The 19,787-nt window shown below is 42.9% G+C and overlaps 1 protein-coding gene across 2 annotated transcripts in view; it reads right to left on the bottom strand.

The window, feature by feature from the left end:
* Positions 1-19,787, bottom strand: part of PCSK5 (proprotein convertase subtilisin/kexin type 5) — a 521,444-nt gene that overhangs the window by 112,533 nt on the left and 389,124 nt on the right. For both annotated transcript variants that reach the window (XM_055578327.1, XM_055578328.1), the window contains exon 21: positions 531-633. In XM_055578327.1, the coding sequence (XP_055434302.1) occupies positions 531-633 (103 nt within the window). The remainder of the gene's footprint in view (positions 1-530; positions 634-19,787) is intronic.

The raw sequence follows: 19,787 nt of genomic DNA, 5'->3' as shown, positions 1-19,787 counted from the left end.
AAGATGAGTATTTTAAGGGGCTTACAGTCTAACAAATAGATTTGTGAATCAGTGTCTTAAAATGTCACAAGTGCAATTATGGAAGTTTGTACAGAGTATAGGGGACATAAAGGTGAGGTTTAATTCTATTGGAAAGAGGTAACAAATGCTTTCATAGAACAGTTCACCCTTGAATTGACCTAGAAATGTGAGTAGATATTTTATCAGCAGATGGAGATGATGGTTAAAGGATGGGTGTGCAGAAAGGGATGAGATTCTAGGCATCAAAGCTATCACCACCTTCATTGATGAGAAGGCTTATCTAGTGTCCAGGGAACCTATTTTTATGGTGGTTATGGGGTACCATGGCAAGAGGATGCAACAGAAGTGAGCTGTGGCCAGACCATGGTGGTTTTCTATGTCAGGGGAAGGAATCTGATTCTTTTTTTTTTGTATGCTCAAGGGGTGCCTCCAGGTGGTAAGTACCTCTTCTCTCCATCCTGCCTCTCATGAGCTTGCAACCCCAGGAGCTACTGAGAAAGGTCACTCACCTTGTGACAGGGCAGCCTGTGCAGTCTTCCTGGGTTGGTCCTCGGCACTGGGCACACGAGGCTTCACAGATCTGGCAGTGGCCATGCTCATCGATGTATTCTCCTGGGGAACAAAATCTAGTTGTTTATCTTGTTTCTACATGAGAGCAGCCAGATCCCTCTGTGGCTATGAAAAAACAGTGGAGACAATTCAGAGAGAAGAGACCTTGAATGGCTCAGCAACCAGTCCTAAATCCTGACCTTATGTTACTGTTGTTCAGTTGCTAAGTCACGTCCGGCTCTGCAATGCTGTTAACTGCAGCATGCCAGGCTTCCCTGTCCTTCACTATCTCCCTGAGTTTGCTCAAACTCATGTCCACTGAGTCAGTGATGCCATCCAACCATCTCTTCCTCTGTTGTCCCCTTCTCCTCCTGCCTTCTATCTTTCCCAGTATCAGAGTCTTTCCCAATGAGTCAGCTCTTCACATCAGGTGGCCAAAGTATTGGAGCTTCAACTTCAGCACCAGTCCTTCCAATGAATATTCAGAGTTGATTTCCTTTATAGTTACCACTATTATGTTCCCACAGGTCCCAGAAGTTAGAACGTCAGAAAGTTATGAGGCAGTGACATAATTCTGAATCTAGTCAACATGTGTTATAGATGTGTTATATAAGTGTTCTATGTGTTATATAAGTAGAAGGAGGCTGGGGTGGGATGTCCCACAGGACCCCCTTACTGAGTTCCTACTAACTTTCCTGTTAAAACCTGAGGGCTCCTGGCCCACAGAGATCCCAGGTATAATCCTGGTTGAGGTCAAGCCACAGGCATGACCTGCTCAGATCTTGTCCCACTGCTCCAGGGTGAGGGGTTGACTGTGATTACTAGTCAGAAATGACAATTGAATCTTAGCTGACATTGGACAGATGTGAGCTGCATCTCACCCTGAGAGAGTAACAATAAGGAGATAGCCAGAGAAGTTCATCTTTTCCAAGGAAAAACCCGCATGAGGCCTTCCCACATGAACATTTCATAAAAGTTTAACAAACTTGGGGACATTTAAAATTTTTTTCACATGGCAAAGGTAGGGGAGAGAAGCCAGCTTTATTGCTGGTGATAATCCAATAATGGGTCTCCATTCATTGAATTCAACCCTTTCTCCATACTACATTGTCATTGTCTTAAAAAGAAAAAAAAAAAAGTGGAAAAATGTCTCAGTCAGATCCGAAGACCCACTTTGTATGATGTGGAAACTGATTACACCCAGGAAATATAGTTTCAGATTTCAGTCGAGTCACAACCTTCTCTTGCCCCTCTACCTCACTTCCAACTTTCACAGCCCTGTAAGCCTGTTGCATTGTCGGTTTGAGATCCAGCCAGCCAGAAGAGGGATGGGGCAAGACTTGCCCCTGGTTAAGTCAAATGGTCTAACTCAAACTCCAAGATTCACAGCCTGATTTATTGCAGTTGCCTTGCAAAAAACCCTGGAAACTTGAACTTTACTGATGAGGAGTGGAGTGAAGTCCACCCCTCTGCCTTTCCCCATAGCTTTACTGAACTAGCAGAATTGGGTAAGGCAGACCTTACCTACATAAATCTCCCACTTGCTAGCACTAAAGCACAGAAGTGAAAATGAAGAGGCAACTAGAATTTGCCTTTACATAGCAGAAAAAGCCTTTCACAGAGACTAAGTCTATTGGTTTTGTTAATTAATGGGGAAGAATATATACTCAGAGCAGAGCAAGAATCTAACAGTGGTCCACCCTGCATATCTTGGATTCTTTTCTTCATTGCCAGGATGCAATGTGGACCAGAAAAGTGTAATTTTTAGAATGGGACTATGGTTCTTAGCCCAGGAGTGACTCCCAGAAGTCCTAGCCCCTAAAGAGTGAGGAACCAGAGGGGGCAAAGAATGCAGAGGTTGTTCACTGCGCTAAAAGCCCAAATCTAGTTGAGGCGGAAAACCATCGCTCCCCCCAGGTTTATCCCATCAAGCCAGGCACTCTGGTGTGGGCAGCCTCTGCCTCTGTAGGGAGCAGCACCCTTTACTAATTCACGCAAAAGTGTTAGAATGGACTAGTTGTACTTTTGGTAATCAGCATCCTGAGGCAGAAAAGGCTGGGATTTCTGTCTAGTAGGAGTGGTGGTTTCAAGATGGGGCTGTCTTACTCAATTACAATACAGGCATTGTATTTCTGCAGGCTTCTTTTTATTTACTCAGACTCCCCCATTTCACCTCTTTGTTATTGCCCTTGCTGAAATCGCTTCCATTTTTTGCTGAGGGAGGCACAGTCAGTTGAGCAGTGTGATTTTCAGCCCAGACACCAGCAGGATAAAGAGCAGAGGAGGACCCAGGGCAGACCAGGTGGGAAGAAGCAGATCATGCCTACACGGCCAATGAAAATGATCTGTGTTTAGAGTTAGATGACAGCTATGTGTCTTTCAAAAGATGTGTACTGAGGGCAACAGGAGTGGGAGACAGTCACAGAGACTCCTAAACCCAAAGAAAGTGTATTCTAGAGAAATGTAGGATCATGGAGAACACAGCTCACTCATTCATTCATTCCATGGATATTTTTTGAACTCCTGTGTGCCAGGTACTTGGTGAGATTTAGATACGCAAATTTTAAAAGGCCCTTTTCTTGGGTTTGCAAAGATTTTGGGGTAGAATGATTTGTAAAGAAATAGTTATAATACAAATGCTGGCCACATACCTTTGACTTTTTGGACAGTCTAGGTTAAAGTCTTAAACAAAAAAGCAAGGGTGTATGCTAGACTCTGCTAGACCTAGAGGCAAAGACCATCCCTTTGCCTTGGCACCCATGCCTGTAGAACTGACACAGTGATGTGGGTCTCCCAGCTCCTAGTATCCATATGCCTTAACCTCCATGATATATCAGAGGCAGTGCTAGGGTAGGATTTTAAACTAAGTACACCTTGCTCTGCTAAATCAAATGCTACTTAGCTGGTTCTGAGAGTTATCTTGTATCTATACCCAGAATCTCCTTTGTAATTACAGGTGATGCATGGCTAGGTCAAGCAAGGGTTATCCAGTTATTACTGTGAAAATTTTAAATTCTACTCTGTATCTGATTTGCCTCCTCTTTGGCTTCCATAAGCCAGTAGGTGGCACTGACAGCTTGGACTTCTACTTCTTGATCTGCTCACCTATTATGGCCTCTGTTGGTGTTCACAGAATGCCAACTTAGATATAATCATCACTTGGAATTGCCCCATCTCGAGTGAGATTTCAAGTACACACTCCAAACACAATCTTCTTATGCCCCACTATGAATCTAGCTTACCCTAGGTGGAGCCCTAGGCTGCTTGGTCATCTTTTTCATTCATCTGTCTAGTTCCCTCTTGCATTCCTTATTTGGACTAGGCCAACCTTTCCAAGACCCAAGTCCCACCCATTTTATCCCCACTGTTTCTCAGAATGTGATGTCACTACCTAATTTGCTGTTAAGATACTGAGTATCCCCGGCATCTTTTTTTTTTTTTTTTTTCTTTTTCAATGTCAAAATTCCTGTTATTGACTGTTCACTTGTCCCCTGTCTTTGAGGAAGTTAATTTTTTTTTTTCCTGGCCATTGTCAACTCTCCATCTAATGCTCTTAGTCTTTCCTCAGGGTATTTCCCCACCAGTCTTTCTTTAGTGTTTTCTTCACGTCTTCATCCTCTGATCTGTAAAAGTTCTCCCCAACCTAAAACCTTCCCAAGCATTTTTCTTCCCTAATAAGTGACTCTTTAAGCCTTTTCCCTCCTACCATTTGGAAACTAAATGGAGAAAACCTCATATTATGTAAGAGAGTCAGCATAGGACAGCTAAACTGTTCATCTCTCTCCTGTCTGCACGCCTCTTAACTTGAGAGCAAGTTCTGGCTTTGGAACAGATGAGAAGAGAGGAACCTGCCCCATTTTTCATATTTATGTAGATGTCCGATTAGTTACATAAACTACTGCCCCAAGCCCTTGGAGGCACAAAAGTTCCACTGCACATTTGAAACCAAAAAAAAAAAAAAAAAAAAAAAAACCCAGATTCCAACAACGTACTTTTTTTTTTTTTTGATTGTTGGAACAATAAATTCTTGTCATCTGTCTTCATTGTACAATGAAGCTGAATGTTTATGACAGGCGTGATATACAAAATTCTTAGGAAAAATCACTTTTAGCACAGACTTCAGGGGTCAGTATTTTTGTTCTCCACCTCATCCTACAGGCTCTTCCTTCTGGTGTCTTCATTCATTATTATAATGTCTTCATTCTTTATTATCATGTCCAAATTATCTTTCTTCTGTCATCAAAAAAATTTTCACTCTCCTTTTAGTTTCTTTTTCATCTTCTAATAATTCAAAGGACACTGAAACAGTAGGGTCTTCTGGTTGGGAATGATGTCTCTGCAGACACAGCTTAAAAATTAATACTTGTAAAAGAGGCTTAGTCTGCCCGTTCTACCTCTTGATGACATTGCGGAATGTGTTTGTTTCAACAAGTCTAAGTTATAAATAAACTTTATGAAATCATCCAGAATAGGTGAACATTGATTACATCCTCCACAGATACTAAATTTGGTCGAGACTCACATGACAATATTTTTTAGGCTTACATGGGCCAGAAGAGCTTCATGTCTCCCATGGAAATGCTATGCTTTCTTTTGTACCTTGTAATATTTCTTTAACGATTAGAGCCAAATTTATTATAATATTTAAGCAAATATATAAATTCAGTAAGTTAATAAACATATAAGTAGATTATAATGTGAATTTAAAACAACTTTTTATCAAGGGTGATTAATTAGAGAAAATCAGAAGGGACATTGGATAAGAAATCAGTCATTTGGTTTTTGATCCAGTTATTTCAGTGAGCAAACTTCTGTTCAGTTCAGTCACTCAGTCGTATCTGACTCTTTGCGACCCTGTGAACCACAGTACGCCAGGCCACCCTGTCCATCACCAATTCCCGGAGTCCACCCAAACCCATGTCCATTGTGTTGGTGATGCCATCCAACCATCTCATCCTCTGTCATCCCCTTCTTCTCCTGCCCTCAACCTTTCCCAGCATCAGGGTGTTTTCAAATGAGTCAGCTCTCTGCATCAGGTGGCCAAAGTATTGGAGTTTCAGCTTCAACATCAGTCCCTCCAATGAACACCCAAGACTGATCTCCTTTAGGATGGACTGGTCGGATCTCCTTGCAGTCCAAGGGACTCTCAAGAGTCTTCTCCAACACCACAGTTCAAAAGCATCAATTCTTCTGCAATCTCAGGTTTCTTTCTTGGGGTACCTGAATTATCTGTAGACCTCTGTTTAAGTGCCTTAGCACTCAGATACCAGAAACCATAGTATGTGACCTTCCTGAGTGTCTCTACAACCAGAAGTGCTAATCAAATAATACTATTTCTCTGCAGGGATGTCAATAACTAGTTTCCAACTTAAGATACCACTGTGTGAAGATAGTTTTCATGAAAAAAATCTATATATTTATTGTGTTTCACCAGCTTAAATAAATATGCTCAGTAATACTTTCAACTAGTTGTAAGTTATGTACTAATGAAATAGTTCAGGTTTTAAGGCCTCGTTAAGTGTGGAGTTTTATAGCAAGACTCAAAATATGAGGCCATCAACTGAGACTGTAATATCTTCACTTAAAAGTTTACACAATTATTCATCCTTAAAAAGGAAGGACATTTCTTATACATGCTACAACATGGATGAACCTTGAAGACATATGCTAAGTGAAATAAATCAGTCACAAAAGGACAAATATCACGATTCCATTTATATGAGGTACCTAGAGTCATCAACTTCAGAGGAACAGAAAGTAAAAGGGAAGTTGCCAGGAGCTGGGGAAATAGAACGGGGGAGTTAACTCCCTAAAGGGCACAGAATTTCAGCTGGGGAATATGAAAAAGTTCTTGTGATGTATCCTTGGTGGTAATGCTGTAGGTCTGTACATTCAGTTCAGTTCAGTCGCTAAGTTGTGTCTGACTCTTTGTGACCCCATGAATTGCAGCATGCCAGGCCTCCCTGTCCATCACCAACTCCCGAAGTTCACTCAGACTCACGTCCATCGAGTCTGATGCCATCCAGCCATCTCATCCTCTGTCGTCCCCTTCTCCTCCTGCCCCCAATCCCTCCCAGCATCAGAGTCTTTTCCAATGAGTCAACTCTTCTCATGAGGTGGCCAAAGTACTGGAGTTTCAGCTTTAGCATCATTCCTTCCAAGGAAATCCCAGGGCTGACCTTCAGAAATTAATAATGGTTAAAAACGTAAATTTTATTTTTAAACTTATTTTGTATTGGGGCATAGCCAATTAACAATGTTGTGATAGTTTCAGGTGAACAGTGAAGGGACTCAGCCATACAGATACATGTATCCATTCTCCCTGAAACTTGCCCCCCTGTCCAGGCTGCCACATAACCTTGAGCAGAGTTCCCTGAGCTATACAGTAGGTCTTTGTTGGTTATTAAAATGGTAAGTTTTATATTATGTACATTTTGCCACACACACGAAGTCTACACAATGAGTTTATTTCTTAGCAGGGCAATACTTAATTTTAACCAAAATCTCAGGATTATCAGCCTGTGGAGATGCATTTGAAAAGCACCAGCCATCTTGGAGAGCTAGTTTGTTCCACTGAGTCTTGGGAGACCCCTTATACTCATGGAGATAAGTGAGGAAGTGGATAAAGCTTGTGGCAGTGGAGAAAGCTGGCAGCTGGCACTGTTTCCTTTCCATTAGGATTTACAAAGATAGAGTGAACATCAACCAACTCAAAGGAGAGGTATTTCCACAGCCTGGAGGTGTCTGGGGCTACTGCTGCTCTCTCCTGTCCTGCCAATGATTCCCCCTTTTACTCCCTGACAGGTTTTTCTAATCGATGAAACTTATCTTTGCTGATCTTATTGCATTTTCATTCTCAGGCACTAGTGTTCTTCTGTGTGGTTTGTCCAGAGGCTCTGAAAGGCTAGTCTGGCACCCACCCCCCACATATCCTGGCACTCCTGCAAAAAGGATAGATCATAAAATGTGGATCCAACACATTGCAAATGTTTAGTTTCCCTCAACCTGCATGCTGAATGAAGAGTAAGGAATCGAGAGTTGATCCTTTGAGTTTTTCTGCTGTTGTTGTTTGGACCCTGACCGCAGGCTTCTTAAAAAAAAAATGTATCCAGTGTGTGCAACCCAGTGTTCATTGCAGCACTATTTACAATAGGTAAATAGTCCAGGACATTTAGGTTGCTTCCAGGTTATGGAAGCAACCTAAATGTCCATCAACAGAGGAATGGATAAAGAAGATGAGGTACATATATACAATGGACTATTACTCAGCCATGAAAAGGAATGACAATTGTTCCATTTGCACAGACATGAATAGACCTCAAGACTGTCATACAGAGTGAAATCAGAAAGGAAAAAAAAGTATCATATAATATCACTTATGTATAGAATCTAGAAAAATGATACAGATGAACTTGTTTGCAAAGCAGAAATAGAGACACAGATGTAGAGAACAAATATCCAGATACCAAGAGGGGAAGGGGATGGATGGGATGAATTGGGAAATTGGGATGGCATATATACACTGCTTTGTATTATATAAAATAGATAACTAGTGAGAACCTAAAAAAAAATGTATCCAGTGTGAAGTCTTGGCCAACATACCTGAATAGAGTGGTGATGTAGCAATCACACAAACTCCCATTCACTGACACCTACCATGTTAGAAATAGTGTTCTAAGCCAATAATGTTTAAGCCAAACAACAGTCTGTTTTATAAATGAGAAACTGAGGCTCAGAGAGTTGAAAAATTTGCATAAATTCATTCAACTAGGTCAGTCACAGTGTTGGGTTGTGAGTCAGATGTGTCTGGGCCCATGCTCTTTCTGCAAGATTTCCCTGGTACAAATTCATTTCCACTTTTGGAGTTCCAAGTAGCTTTGCTATTTATGAAGAGAAAGAACGGAGCACATGCCTGCTCTAAACCACTTGATGAGGTAAGGGTATCAAAAAGGAATTCACTGTGTAAACAAATGAACTTTGAGCAGGCATGGTGCACTAAGCAGATTTACTCAGTGACTGAATATACCCTCCACATTTATTTTCTCTGATACAATAGCCACCATTTATTAAAAGACAATTCTGTTTATTGACTAGAGATCTTACAGACAGCTTATTCTGTCCACTAGGATAGAAGCTTTTAAGGGAAACCCCCACTTTTTTTTAATGAATAAAATAATTGATTGGAGCTCTGCAAAGGGATTTTTCTATACTTAACTGCTGTCCAAAACCAAAATAAACTACCTCCTAAGAAATAGCTTACAATCAGAATTATAGTAACCTCTCTCTGGTCCCTCAATTTATATGAAAATTTAGTATAGATGGACTGGTTCCTGTATATCTTTTTCTCAATTAAGAGAATTTTGCATAGCCTTTATGTTAGTGAAAAATCACTCTTAAGTCTTATTTAGGGAAGCTGAAATTAAAAAGACACTGAACAGTTGATTCTAGAATCAGGCACAAGAGAACACAAGAGGCATGAGTATGATTATTATCTGTAATTAAACAAAATAAATGTACAGAGCCTGTTGTTAAATCTGTGGATGAGGGAAACTGTGAGCACTTTCCCACAAGCAGGGTTCAGTGGGTAGGAGCCATTTTATTGCCCATTGGAGGGGTACAAACTGCTATAATGCTATCTGCTCTCCCTGTAAGCGAACATAGGCTCACTACAGGTTCTTCTGGGCACTCCATCCCTCTCTTCCTTGGAGGTAAGGTTTTATCCCCCAGTGTTCAGTGTTCCCATCGTTTGTACCAGAGAGACCACTCATGGGAGAAACTGTACAGATTCTGATATGTTCATGGTAAGGGGTTATGTGAGGTTTAATACCCAGTGCTGGAAGTAAGTGATCATAATTTGGGAGAATGACTTGTTTACCTTTTGGAAAACATGGCTGATTTCCTGAGGCAGGTCACGCTTGGCTGACACTTGTGGAGACAACGAGTGACCTGAGAGGAGAGGTTGTTGACTAGAGCTTCCTACAAGCCCGTGAGTGATCATGGGCACTATGAGGCCTTGAGGACTGTGTCTAATTTCCCTGCACTTCAGACCTGATGAAGATGGCAGGTGAAACTATCAGGGCTGTGGCGCACAGAGCCTTCCTGACACTTTTGAACTAAACAAAGGTCCTAGCCCATGAATTGGTTGAACCTAAAGTCTTTCCCAAGGATCTAATACAATCTAAATGTTTTCTGTGATGAGCACAAGATGAGACTTGTTATCATCCACTTTCTTTGCTACAGTGACCCAGAGAGCCTCCCTAAATAACTGTTTTTATTGGTTGTTGGTTATTTTATTGGTTAAAAAACTTGCTCTTTTTTTTTTTTTTTAATTAAATGTAAGTTGGTACAGCCATTGTGGAAAACAGTATGGAGGCTTCTCAAAAAACTGAAAAATAGGACTATCATATGATCCTGCAATTTCACTCCCGAGTACCTACCCAAGAAAAACCCCAAATGCCACTGTGAATAGATAATGCAGCCCAGTGTTCATAGCAGCATTGTTTACAATTGCCAAGATATGGAAGTAACCTAAGTGTCCATCAACAGATGATTGGATACATGGGATATATATGTGTGTGTATATATAAAACACTACTACTATTCCATAAAAAAGAATAAAATTTTACCATTTTCAACAACATGGATGGACCAGGATGTTATTATACTAAGTGAAATAAGTCAGACAGAAAGACAAGTACTGTATGATATCTCTTGTATGTGGAATCTAAACTAGTGACTATAACAAAAAAGAAACAGACTCATGGATACAGAGAGCAGACTAGTGGTTACCAGTGGAAGTGGGAGGGGCAGTACAGTGGTGGGAGAGTGGGTGTTACAAAGTACTGGATGCAAGATAGGCTCAAGGATGTATTTTACAACATGGGGACTCTAGCCAGTATTTTGTAATAGCTGTAAATGCAAAGTCACCTTTAAAAATTACATAAAAATTTTTTAAAAATTAAAAAATAAGATGAATATAAAAGCCCAAACCCATGCGCTTAAGCCCATCAAGGCAACACTACTGTCCCTTCCCCAACGCCAGTGCCCCTGGGGAGGAACATCCTCAAATTATCCTTCTAATCTTGCTCTGCAGTAACACATCCAACGTACTGTCTTTGTCTTTCCTCTTCCTCTCTTAATCTTTCCTCTCCCTTCCTTAATCTTTCCTTTTCCTTCCTTAATATTTCCTCTCCCTTCCTTCGTCTTTCTGCAAGCCCTGCCTGCTAACGCTAAGTTGCAGACTAATTGCTAATTAAGAGAAAGAGAAGCTCCTGGAAAGAGAAGGAAGTTGCCTTCCAAGGCCTAGGGCTCCATCTGCACCTGAGCTGGTAATTGACAACTTAGTCTTTCATTGGGTCATCATTAACTCTCCCCATCCTCAGGCAGGGGATGCTGCCTTCTAAGAGATGGTTTGGTTTGCCTAGTGACAGGTCTGAGTGGAGCATGGCACCCAGCACATCGCAGTCCCTTAGTGATCGGGGAAGCATTTGATGAGTCAGGCTGCCATATGTTTTGTTGAGAGTAACCAGATTGTGCTTTTGAAAAGACTCAAGTATGGAAATAAGACAGGGAACCAAAGTCTGCATTGTGCCTACAGTGGAGTGCCAGCCTAGGAGGAATAATTGTCTTGGGTAAATGCACAAATTTCAGAGTTATCCCCACCACCTGGGTTTGATTTTGGCTTCCTTCTCCAGCTGCCTGACATTAATCAAGTCACATATTTCCCTGACATTCTTCTTCTGTGTACTGTGTATTGTGGATAATATTTTCTTTCTCACAGAATGTGGTGGGGATCAAATGAGAAAACAGACCTGAAAGTGCCTTGCATAGTGGATAAAAGAATGGTAGCTGCAGTTATCAGGTACTTTGGTGTGTTATCTCATTAAACCTCAAATTAATAAGGTAGGATGAAGTGAAAGTGTTACTTGATCAGTTGTGTCCGACTCTTTGCGACCCCATGGACTGTAGCCCGCCTGGCTCCTCTGTCCATGGCCTTCTCCAGGGAAGAATACTGGAGTAGGTAGCCACTCTTTTCTCCAGGGGATCTTCTTGACCCAGAGATTGAACTCGAGTCTGCATTGCAGGCACATTCTTTACCGTGTGAGCCAGGGCAGGAGCTATCAACTTAATTGGGAATTTAAGCATCAAAATGTTAACTCTCTGACCATCACTCATATATCCTGGTCTCACTAGATCCCAAATTGTGCCTTCTTCACTACCCTTGAGGGGGCTTGAACGTATTGCCTGCATAGGCCCATGGCAATGAGGCAACTGAAATTAGCAACCTGTATATCTAGAACATTCCCTTCTCAAAGCAATTCAGCTGCAAGATGCAACTTGCACACCTCACGTACCTCATGCAGGCAAGGTCATCTTCATACGTAATTAGCAGCCCCTTGGAGCCAGCCTCCCCCTATCAGAGCAGGCAGCTTTCCCTGCATTTAGCTGTGGAAACTTCTGAGGCCGTGACTATGCCCTTCTCAGCCTGCTGAGGTAGAAGTTTGGGAAGGCACATGAGGCTTTTTCCAAGCGGAGTCTCACTGAGTCAGGCACAGAGCGTGGGATTCTGCGCTGCATGCTGGGGTGGGCACTGCTCTTGGACAGCCCGCTTCTCCTTTGGGTGAGAGGCCCAGGACAGGCCCTAGCTTCTTTCCTTGGCTGTCACTGGGACAGATTACAGTGTTCCCTCTCTGTCTCAGTGATGCTGGCACACATAAGCAGACGACAGTGGAAGTGGGGGCGGTGTTGTAGGTTGTGAGTGTTGTGTGCTCCGTGTGTGGCCAGGGGGATGGGTGGGGGAGTTCGTGTTGTGAGGCAAGGGGCCTCAGACTCCCTGGGTGTCAGAGGGAAGAGTCTCAGGTGCGTCCCTGCCCACCAGCCTCCTTCTGCATGGCTTGTATCTGATTAGAGCTTTAGGCTCTGCCCAGAGCATGGGATCCAGGACTAGGAGCTCACTTGGCACCACCATAGAATGCCCTAGCCTCCCTCTCCACTCGTCATGATTCCTCTCTTTCCCATTGAGCCCCTGGATGACCGTACACTGGCCTTCCTCACTGAGAGAGGAGAGAGGCCGGAACAGGTGAAGTGCTTGTATGTGTTGGAACCAGCTGTCCTAGCTGTGAATCCCAGGGCTCTCTCCTGTGTAAACTTGCACACGTGCTGGAACTTCTCCCCTGGGTCTGACCGCCATTCTTCACAGCCAAGCCCACCTTAAAGCAGACCCTTAGCATCTCCCCAGGGGCCACTGCATCTTCCTGCTTTACTTACATCACTGTCCCGGCTAGGGGAGGGGCTCTTCAGCATCACTGTGGGGGAACAGACCCCATGGTAGGGGGTCCTGGGCCCTCTGGGACCAGCCCCTGGCTCCAGGTCTGCAGCCAGCAGGCGGAGAGGTGGGGCTCGCCATCCAGGACTCCAGAAGCCTGGCGCTCCCTATAAATTCCCTGAGATCCCCACAGGCAGAGCTGATGAGTCAGGCTCTCCTCCCCTTTTCAAACTCCCTCTGGCGGCTGTCTGACCTGCTTTGACTCCTTTTTCCTTTCAAGGCTGCTCTTGATATTCATCTTAACCAGATTTTACACGGTGCAATGTGCCTGAGGCCCTTAGTCCTCCCAGAGCAGGAGAGGGCCGGTTCCTCTCTCTGCCACTCACTGTTCACCAAAATGGGCAGGGATGGGCTGTGGAAGAGCTGCCCGTGGGCTCGGGAACTTGATCGGTCTTTTGGTTATGCAATCGCCAAGTGTAATTTAGGTTGTAATTTCCTAAATATGAATTTGTAAGAGGCCAGCATTTTCTATGGGATAAATACAAGTGCTTACTAAGGTAGCGTGAATGACGGGCAGGCAGAACTGCTAAGAGGAACAGAGACAGGAGAAGGATGACATGTGTGTTTTGGGGATTAGAAGTCCAGGTCATGGATCAGGTATAAGGGGACCTTTTCTGGGATAGCTGCTGGGTGCTTTCTCGATGGTTCCACATTTAATTCTCAGAGCCAACTTGTAGATGTAAGCACTGCTCTCATTTTGAAGATGAGGAACCTGAGGCTCAGGAAATTTAATCTGTCAAAGATCACTGAATTAGTGATAATCCAAATAGCTCACACTTACTCACTAATGGCCGAATGCTTGGAATTGTCCTGAGCACTTGGCATGTATTAAATCAGTCCTTATAATAATCTCATGGGGAAAGGAGGACTCTGTGTACAGCTGGTATTTTGTTTTTTAAAAATGATCCTCATTTTTCTGTTGAGAAAGTTGAGTCAATGAGATATGAAGTGACCTATTACAGTCACCCAGCTGGTGGCAGAGCTGGGACTTAAACCTAAGAGGTTAGATTTCAAACTCTGCTTCTTTAATCCTGGTTTTGCAGCACTCCTTTCCCCAGAAGACAGTGGAGATGGTATTTATCCCAGGCCCTGCTCACTTCTCATGTGCCTCTTCCACAATACCGGAAATTCGAATAACTGGTGGGGTGTTTGTGTGTGTGTGTATGGGGATAAGTTCTGCAATCCTAGGCACCTCAGTTGTGCAACCTGCACTATTCTTTTTTTTTTTTTAATTTATTTTTAAATTGGAGTATAATAGCTTTTCAATATTGTGCTTGTTTCTGCTGTACAGCAGCATGAATGAGCTATGCTGCTGCTGCTGTTTAGTTGCTAAGTTGTGTAGAATCAAGTGTTCAAAACTTCATGGTTGCCCAGGGCATCTGGTTCTCATGTACCCCTCCCTGAAGACAGGGCCATTTCTTGTTTAGTTTTGGGTCCTCGTGGCTTTACCGCATCAGTAGAAGATAGTTCCTAGACGTGTTTTGTGTTTTGGGGGGAGAAATTCAATAAATATTTGTTTGTTGTACTGAAATCAGTGACTTGAGTCTGAAAAATATAGGGGAAATGGAGCATATTTCGGGAGGGGAACACTTAGAAAGCAAAGGATTGGGAGACTGGATGAGGCATGATGTCTCTGTGACTCAGGAAAATGTTTGGATGGACTGAAGCAAAAACTGAGTTTGGAGAGAGGATACAGATCATGGAACATCAGACAGAGGTTTATCAAATGCGTGGGGTTGGCCAAAGTGAGCTGTGGGAGATCTAGGCATAGTGTCACTGATGAGAATAACTTTGGTGGATGATCACCCTGTTCAGGGGAGACTGACTGAACTGGGGGGCACAGTCTGAAAAGTCAGCTCTGAAGTTGCCTCAGAAATCCTGGAATGAGGGAGCTGGAGCTGTTGCAACCCAAATCATGACGATAAGGTGGTTTGAGGAAACAGTCACAGGCTCTCAGGGAGAGGGGGATTTTGGAGCTTATCTACTCTCACTACTCCCCCTCCCTTAGGGATCAGGCTTAATCGTCTCAGTGGTTTCCAGTCCAGTGACTGCCCAGTGTTTGAATGAAAACAAAAAGGGAGAACTCATTCTCCTCCATTTTTGGAAAATCCTGTCAGAAATGTCTTTGTAGTTAGTAGGCCAAAATGGCTTCTGAGTAAATTTTACATATCGGTCATTTCCAAAGAAGAAATAACTACTATGAAAAGAAAAAACATATTTATGAGAATAGTGAAAAGAATCAGATTTGAGTCCAAGACTCAGGCACATGTGGCTTCGAGTTAATAGGTAATTGCTGAGCTTTAGTTACTTCTGTGACAGTGGGGATAAAACATATCCTGCCTGGTTCTCTAGTTTATTTGGAGGATCAAGTGCTATGCTTTGTGATAGTGTTTTGGAAACTTCAAAATGCCTTATAAGGAAGGGGAAGATATGATGCTCCACAGGAGGGAATACAGTACAGTTTAGTGACGGACAAAGTTGGATCCATATTCTGACTTTACCGCTTTCTGTGTGTGATCTGGGGCTCTACTTCTAACTTCCTTTCCATAGCTGCAAAATGGAATACAAATAGCCCTACTGTATAGAGTTGTTGTGACAACTATTTGATAAAGGACTCAAAAGCACTCAGCATGGAGTCTGCCTGACATATAATAAGCATTGAGTAAATACAATTACTGATTATTGGCAAATGATGGCTCCAGCACACAGGAGATGAGCTGAGAACAAGAAATCAAATCCATGGGCTTGAACTTTCGGGATTAAAGAAGTGGTGGTAGCATTGATAGGGCCTGAGAATGTGAGGGAAGCTGGCTGGGATGAACTGGCAAATGTTTTGAAAATGCACAACTCCCGGGATGGTGCTCTGTGTTTATACAGATGCCCCAGGCAGGATTTTGACAGTGGTTGTTTTCTGGGTCTGCTCAACATTGAGCAGCTGTGTTCCCTATCCGACGCACATATAACAAGAGTTGATGGAGTAAAATATAGTGCAGGCGTTCACAGCCCATTCTGCCAAGAGCCATGCCATAAGCAATCAGGAGCTCAGTGCGTTATTACCAGATAGAGTGTCATGTTTAGATGCCAAGACATGAAAGAAATGTCATCACCTACATTCCGGTGCAGGGGCCATCCTGTGCTTGGCCGGGATGGCTGTTTGGCAGAAAAGTCAAACATCTGTAGACATTCAAATATAAAACCCATGTGGAAGGAAGGTCAGCTGTTACAAAGGGCTCTTACCATAGTGATTTCAGATGCTCCCTTGTGTTTCGTGCCCATCCTATAACATGCTTTTCAATCAGTGACGAGTCTCAGGTAAGTGAACTAGCATTAGTAGGTTAAAGGCGCATCACACTGGCAGAGGCTATGCTTGTGGAAGGTGCAGTGAGCAGTGTCCTTATAATCAATGCTAATCAATCTGGCTAAGTGCCTGGTAAGGTGAGAGCATGAGTTTGATATTATTTGTGTTCAGGAGAGCTAGCACTTTGAAAAGTCTATATCTCTCAAGAAAGTTTCATCAGTTAACTATCAGGCAAGCTGATATTCATCTAGGAGATCCCGTTTTTACAGGTGAAAAAGCTGAAAATGAGAGCTTACACCGTTTGCCCCAAATCACTCAATTTGCCTGTCGCGTGTCCATATTCAGCTCTGCTGAGGGGAAAAGAAATAATCATTTGGGAAAACTGTAGAGAGAAATAAAGGCAAAACAATACCCAGAGATGATAGAAGCCGTGCTTTTTCTTGGTTGGCAAAGGACTTGATACCAGAAGGCTGTTGATAGTGACATTCAACTTAGCTCACATATTAAAATTCTAGAGCTCCATGGGGTCACAAAGAGTCGAACACAACTCAGTGACTAAACAATAAAAGTTGTCAAAACATTTTGGTAAATAATCTATTTGGAGTCAGGAATACTCAAAAGTCACCTGGTAGTAGATAGCTCCGTGGAAATGTATGCATTCATTCATTTAACATAATTTTTGATCACCTACTGCATGCCAGGCACGCTTCCAGGGATTTGGGACACAGTGGTGGGCTAGACACAAGTCTCTTCCCTAGTTCAAACACAGGAGGTAGAGATTAAACCACAAGTACAATGAGCTAGTAAACTTTGTCTAATTAGAAGCTAATCAATGCTACAGGGAAAACAAGGCAAATAGGGCAAGCAAATTGGGGAGTGCTGGCAAGGGATGCAGGTTGCAAATGGAATATAATGAGATCCAGAAACAACAGCTATAGAACCCAAGATGTGAGTGTAGGCATTAAGCTGGAATTGTTCCGAAAGTTAGTTGAAAAGGTTAATTACCAACATGCAGTACACTAATTTTGCTTCCAGTAGGCTAGACAGTTGCACTTCAGAATACACTAGCCCTATTCTATCTAGACTTGTAATATCCGTAGTTAAAAATGACTGCTCTCCTAGACATGTGGTCCCCAGGCAGATTGCCCACTGTGAGTCCAATTTTTAATGCAAAATGTCTTTCCAGCACAGAAATGTACTGCCAATTTATTGAAGTTCACAGAGAGAATGATACTGGTTGACAAAAGCATGCTAAGTAGGAGTGTTATGTTTCAGGAGGTAAAGTGGAGGGATGAAGCAGACAGGGACCCCACATCCAGGCAATCAGGTATTCCCAACTAAATTCACATCACAGTTTTCATCAACCCACTTTTCAGAGAAACCACCCGGGCTGGAAAAAAGAATAACTGCTTGAGCATTCAGAATTACTGTGAGCTACCTAAGGCACTAATAGTTAATATAGTAGATCTATCTTTTGGACAACCTCATAAAAAGAACCATAAAGAGTAGGGGGTTAAATGTGATCCAGGGGGTTTAACAGTATTTTTAAGAGAAAGTACTTTAAAAATGAAATTGACAGGGAGTCTAAGGGAGATGATGGCTCACTATATGAGGAGGCTCTAAAAGTAAAATTCTTAAAGTATAAATCACAAAGGGTCTCAGTGAGGAAGAACAGGCAGGAGGTGCTTAAAGAAACCAGTACCACTTCACAGCGAAGTCTGCCAAGTTTGCTGCTTAGATGTGGAAAAGGCGGCCAAAGCATCCACGATTTCCTGCTTGGAGCCCTGGTTGCTGTTGGGGGATGGGATATTGAGGAAGGGCTGCTTAAACTTTTCAGTGGCTCTCCAGAGCACATGATGCTGTCTAGATCCTTTACAGGGCACTTGGGGCCATTCACAGCTGGGCCCTGGTGTGCACCGTTAGCTCGTCTCTCTATCTGCTCCCCAGCTTACTGAACCCAAGACTCTAGGCCAGAGAAACTCCTGGCACTTCCGAGCCCCTTTCTCCAACTCTGTCCTTCCACTCCTAACCTCCTGCCCAGAGTACTGACAACTCACTCTACTATATGCATGGATAGTATTTCCTCTCTGTTATTTTTTTTTCTTCATAGTCTATGTTGCTAGGTTAGGTTACTTTCTCTCTAGCATTTATCTGTTTCTGGTGGTGGTTTAGTCACTAAATCATGTCTGACTGTTGCGACCCATGAACTGTAGCCCACCAGGCTCCTCTGTCCATGGGATTTTGCAGGCAAGAATACTGGAGTGGGTTGCCATTTCCTTCTCCAAGGGGATCTTCCTGACTCCAGGATTGAACCCTGGTCTCCAGTACTGCAGGCAGATTCTTTACTGACTGAGCTACCATTGCAGTGTAAAAGCTGTAAAGGCAGGGTTCCTCATTCATTATATTCCCTGTGTCTAGACAGGACTTGGCACATAGTATTAATATTTAATGAAAAGGTGAGAAAATGAATAGTTTAATTAATTAATGTTAGATAAATGCTAATAAGAATGAATGTGTATGTTTTAAGCTACCAAGTTGTGGTCATTTGTTATAGCAGCCATAGGAAAGGGATAAACCGAAATTCCAAGGGCACGTCGGTGGTAGAAGAGTCTGATGATGTGTTGTCCAAACTCTGGAGTTCCCCATTAGTGCTGTGTGGTTGGGGATGAATTAATAACCTGTCAGTCTCAGGGAAGCAAGCCATGTGGGATACTGATCTTGCAGAAGTGTCAAGACAGTTGCCTGGTTCTCCCTCCTTGTAGACAGGATGCTTCTGGACAGAGGCAGGCGGAGGCTGAATTCACTGTGCCCTGCCCACCACCCAAATGTCCCACAGCAGCCCTGCCAGGGACAGTCACAGAGAGCATCCTGTATCCTTGAGGGAGGGCAGAGCATGGCATAGGGAAAGGGGTTCCTTCTCTGTAGAGGAAGGGGGTGGTTTGTATGCACCCTTGTCTATCACCATGCATTATCTTGTGTTATTATTATCTGGTGCTATTATTCCTTTTTTTTTTTTTTAATAGATGAAGAAATTGAGGATTAGAGGGATTCAGTAATGCATCCATGGTTACACGATAAATGGTCAAGCTGGGACTTGAATCCAGATCTCTCTGGTCTAATGACTGGGTCTGTGACTATCATCAGTGCCAGTGGTTCTCAGGGTGGCACTAGCAGCATCAGCATCATCTGGTTATTACATTATTAGAGACATAATTATTACATTATTAGAGATGTTAATTCTCAGCTTCCACCTTAAAGCTACTGAATCAGAGACCCTGGGGTGGGGCAGCAGTAATCTGTGTTTGAACAAGCTCTTCAGGTGATTCTGATATCTGTTCAAGTTTGAGAACAGGAGCTCCCTGCTGTTCTTCTTCGAGTCTTTTGGAAGGACAATCACCATCTTGCTTGCTACTCTGAGTTAGTATTTAGCACAAGTGCAAGAAAGTGGCCAGTGTGCACAGTACAAGGATATTCCAGACTGTTGTAGAGATTGATGTAAAGTCTTTCAGTAGTGGATATAAGCGAGAAGAGGGGGGATCCAGCACAGAGTCAGAAATTCTGTTTACTGCCTGGAGAGTATTTGCTATTTGTAAC

Source organism: Bubalus kerabau, chromosome 4, assembly GCF_029407905.1.
Source record: "Bubalus kerabau isolate K-KA32 ecotype Philippines breed swamp buffalo chromosome 4, PCC_UOA_SB_1v2, whole genome shotgun sequence".
Lineage (NCBI taxonomy): Eukaryota > Metazoa > Chordata > Mammalia > Artiodactyla > Bovidae > Bubalus > Bubalus kerabau.
This window is presented reverse-complemented; position numbering and strand designations above follow the sequence as displayed.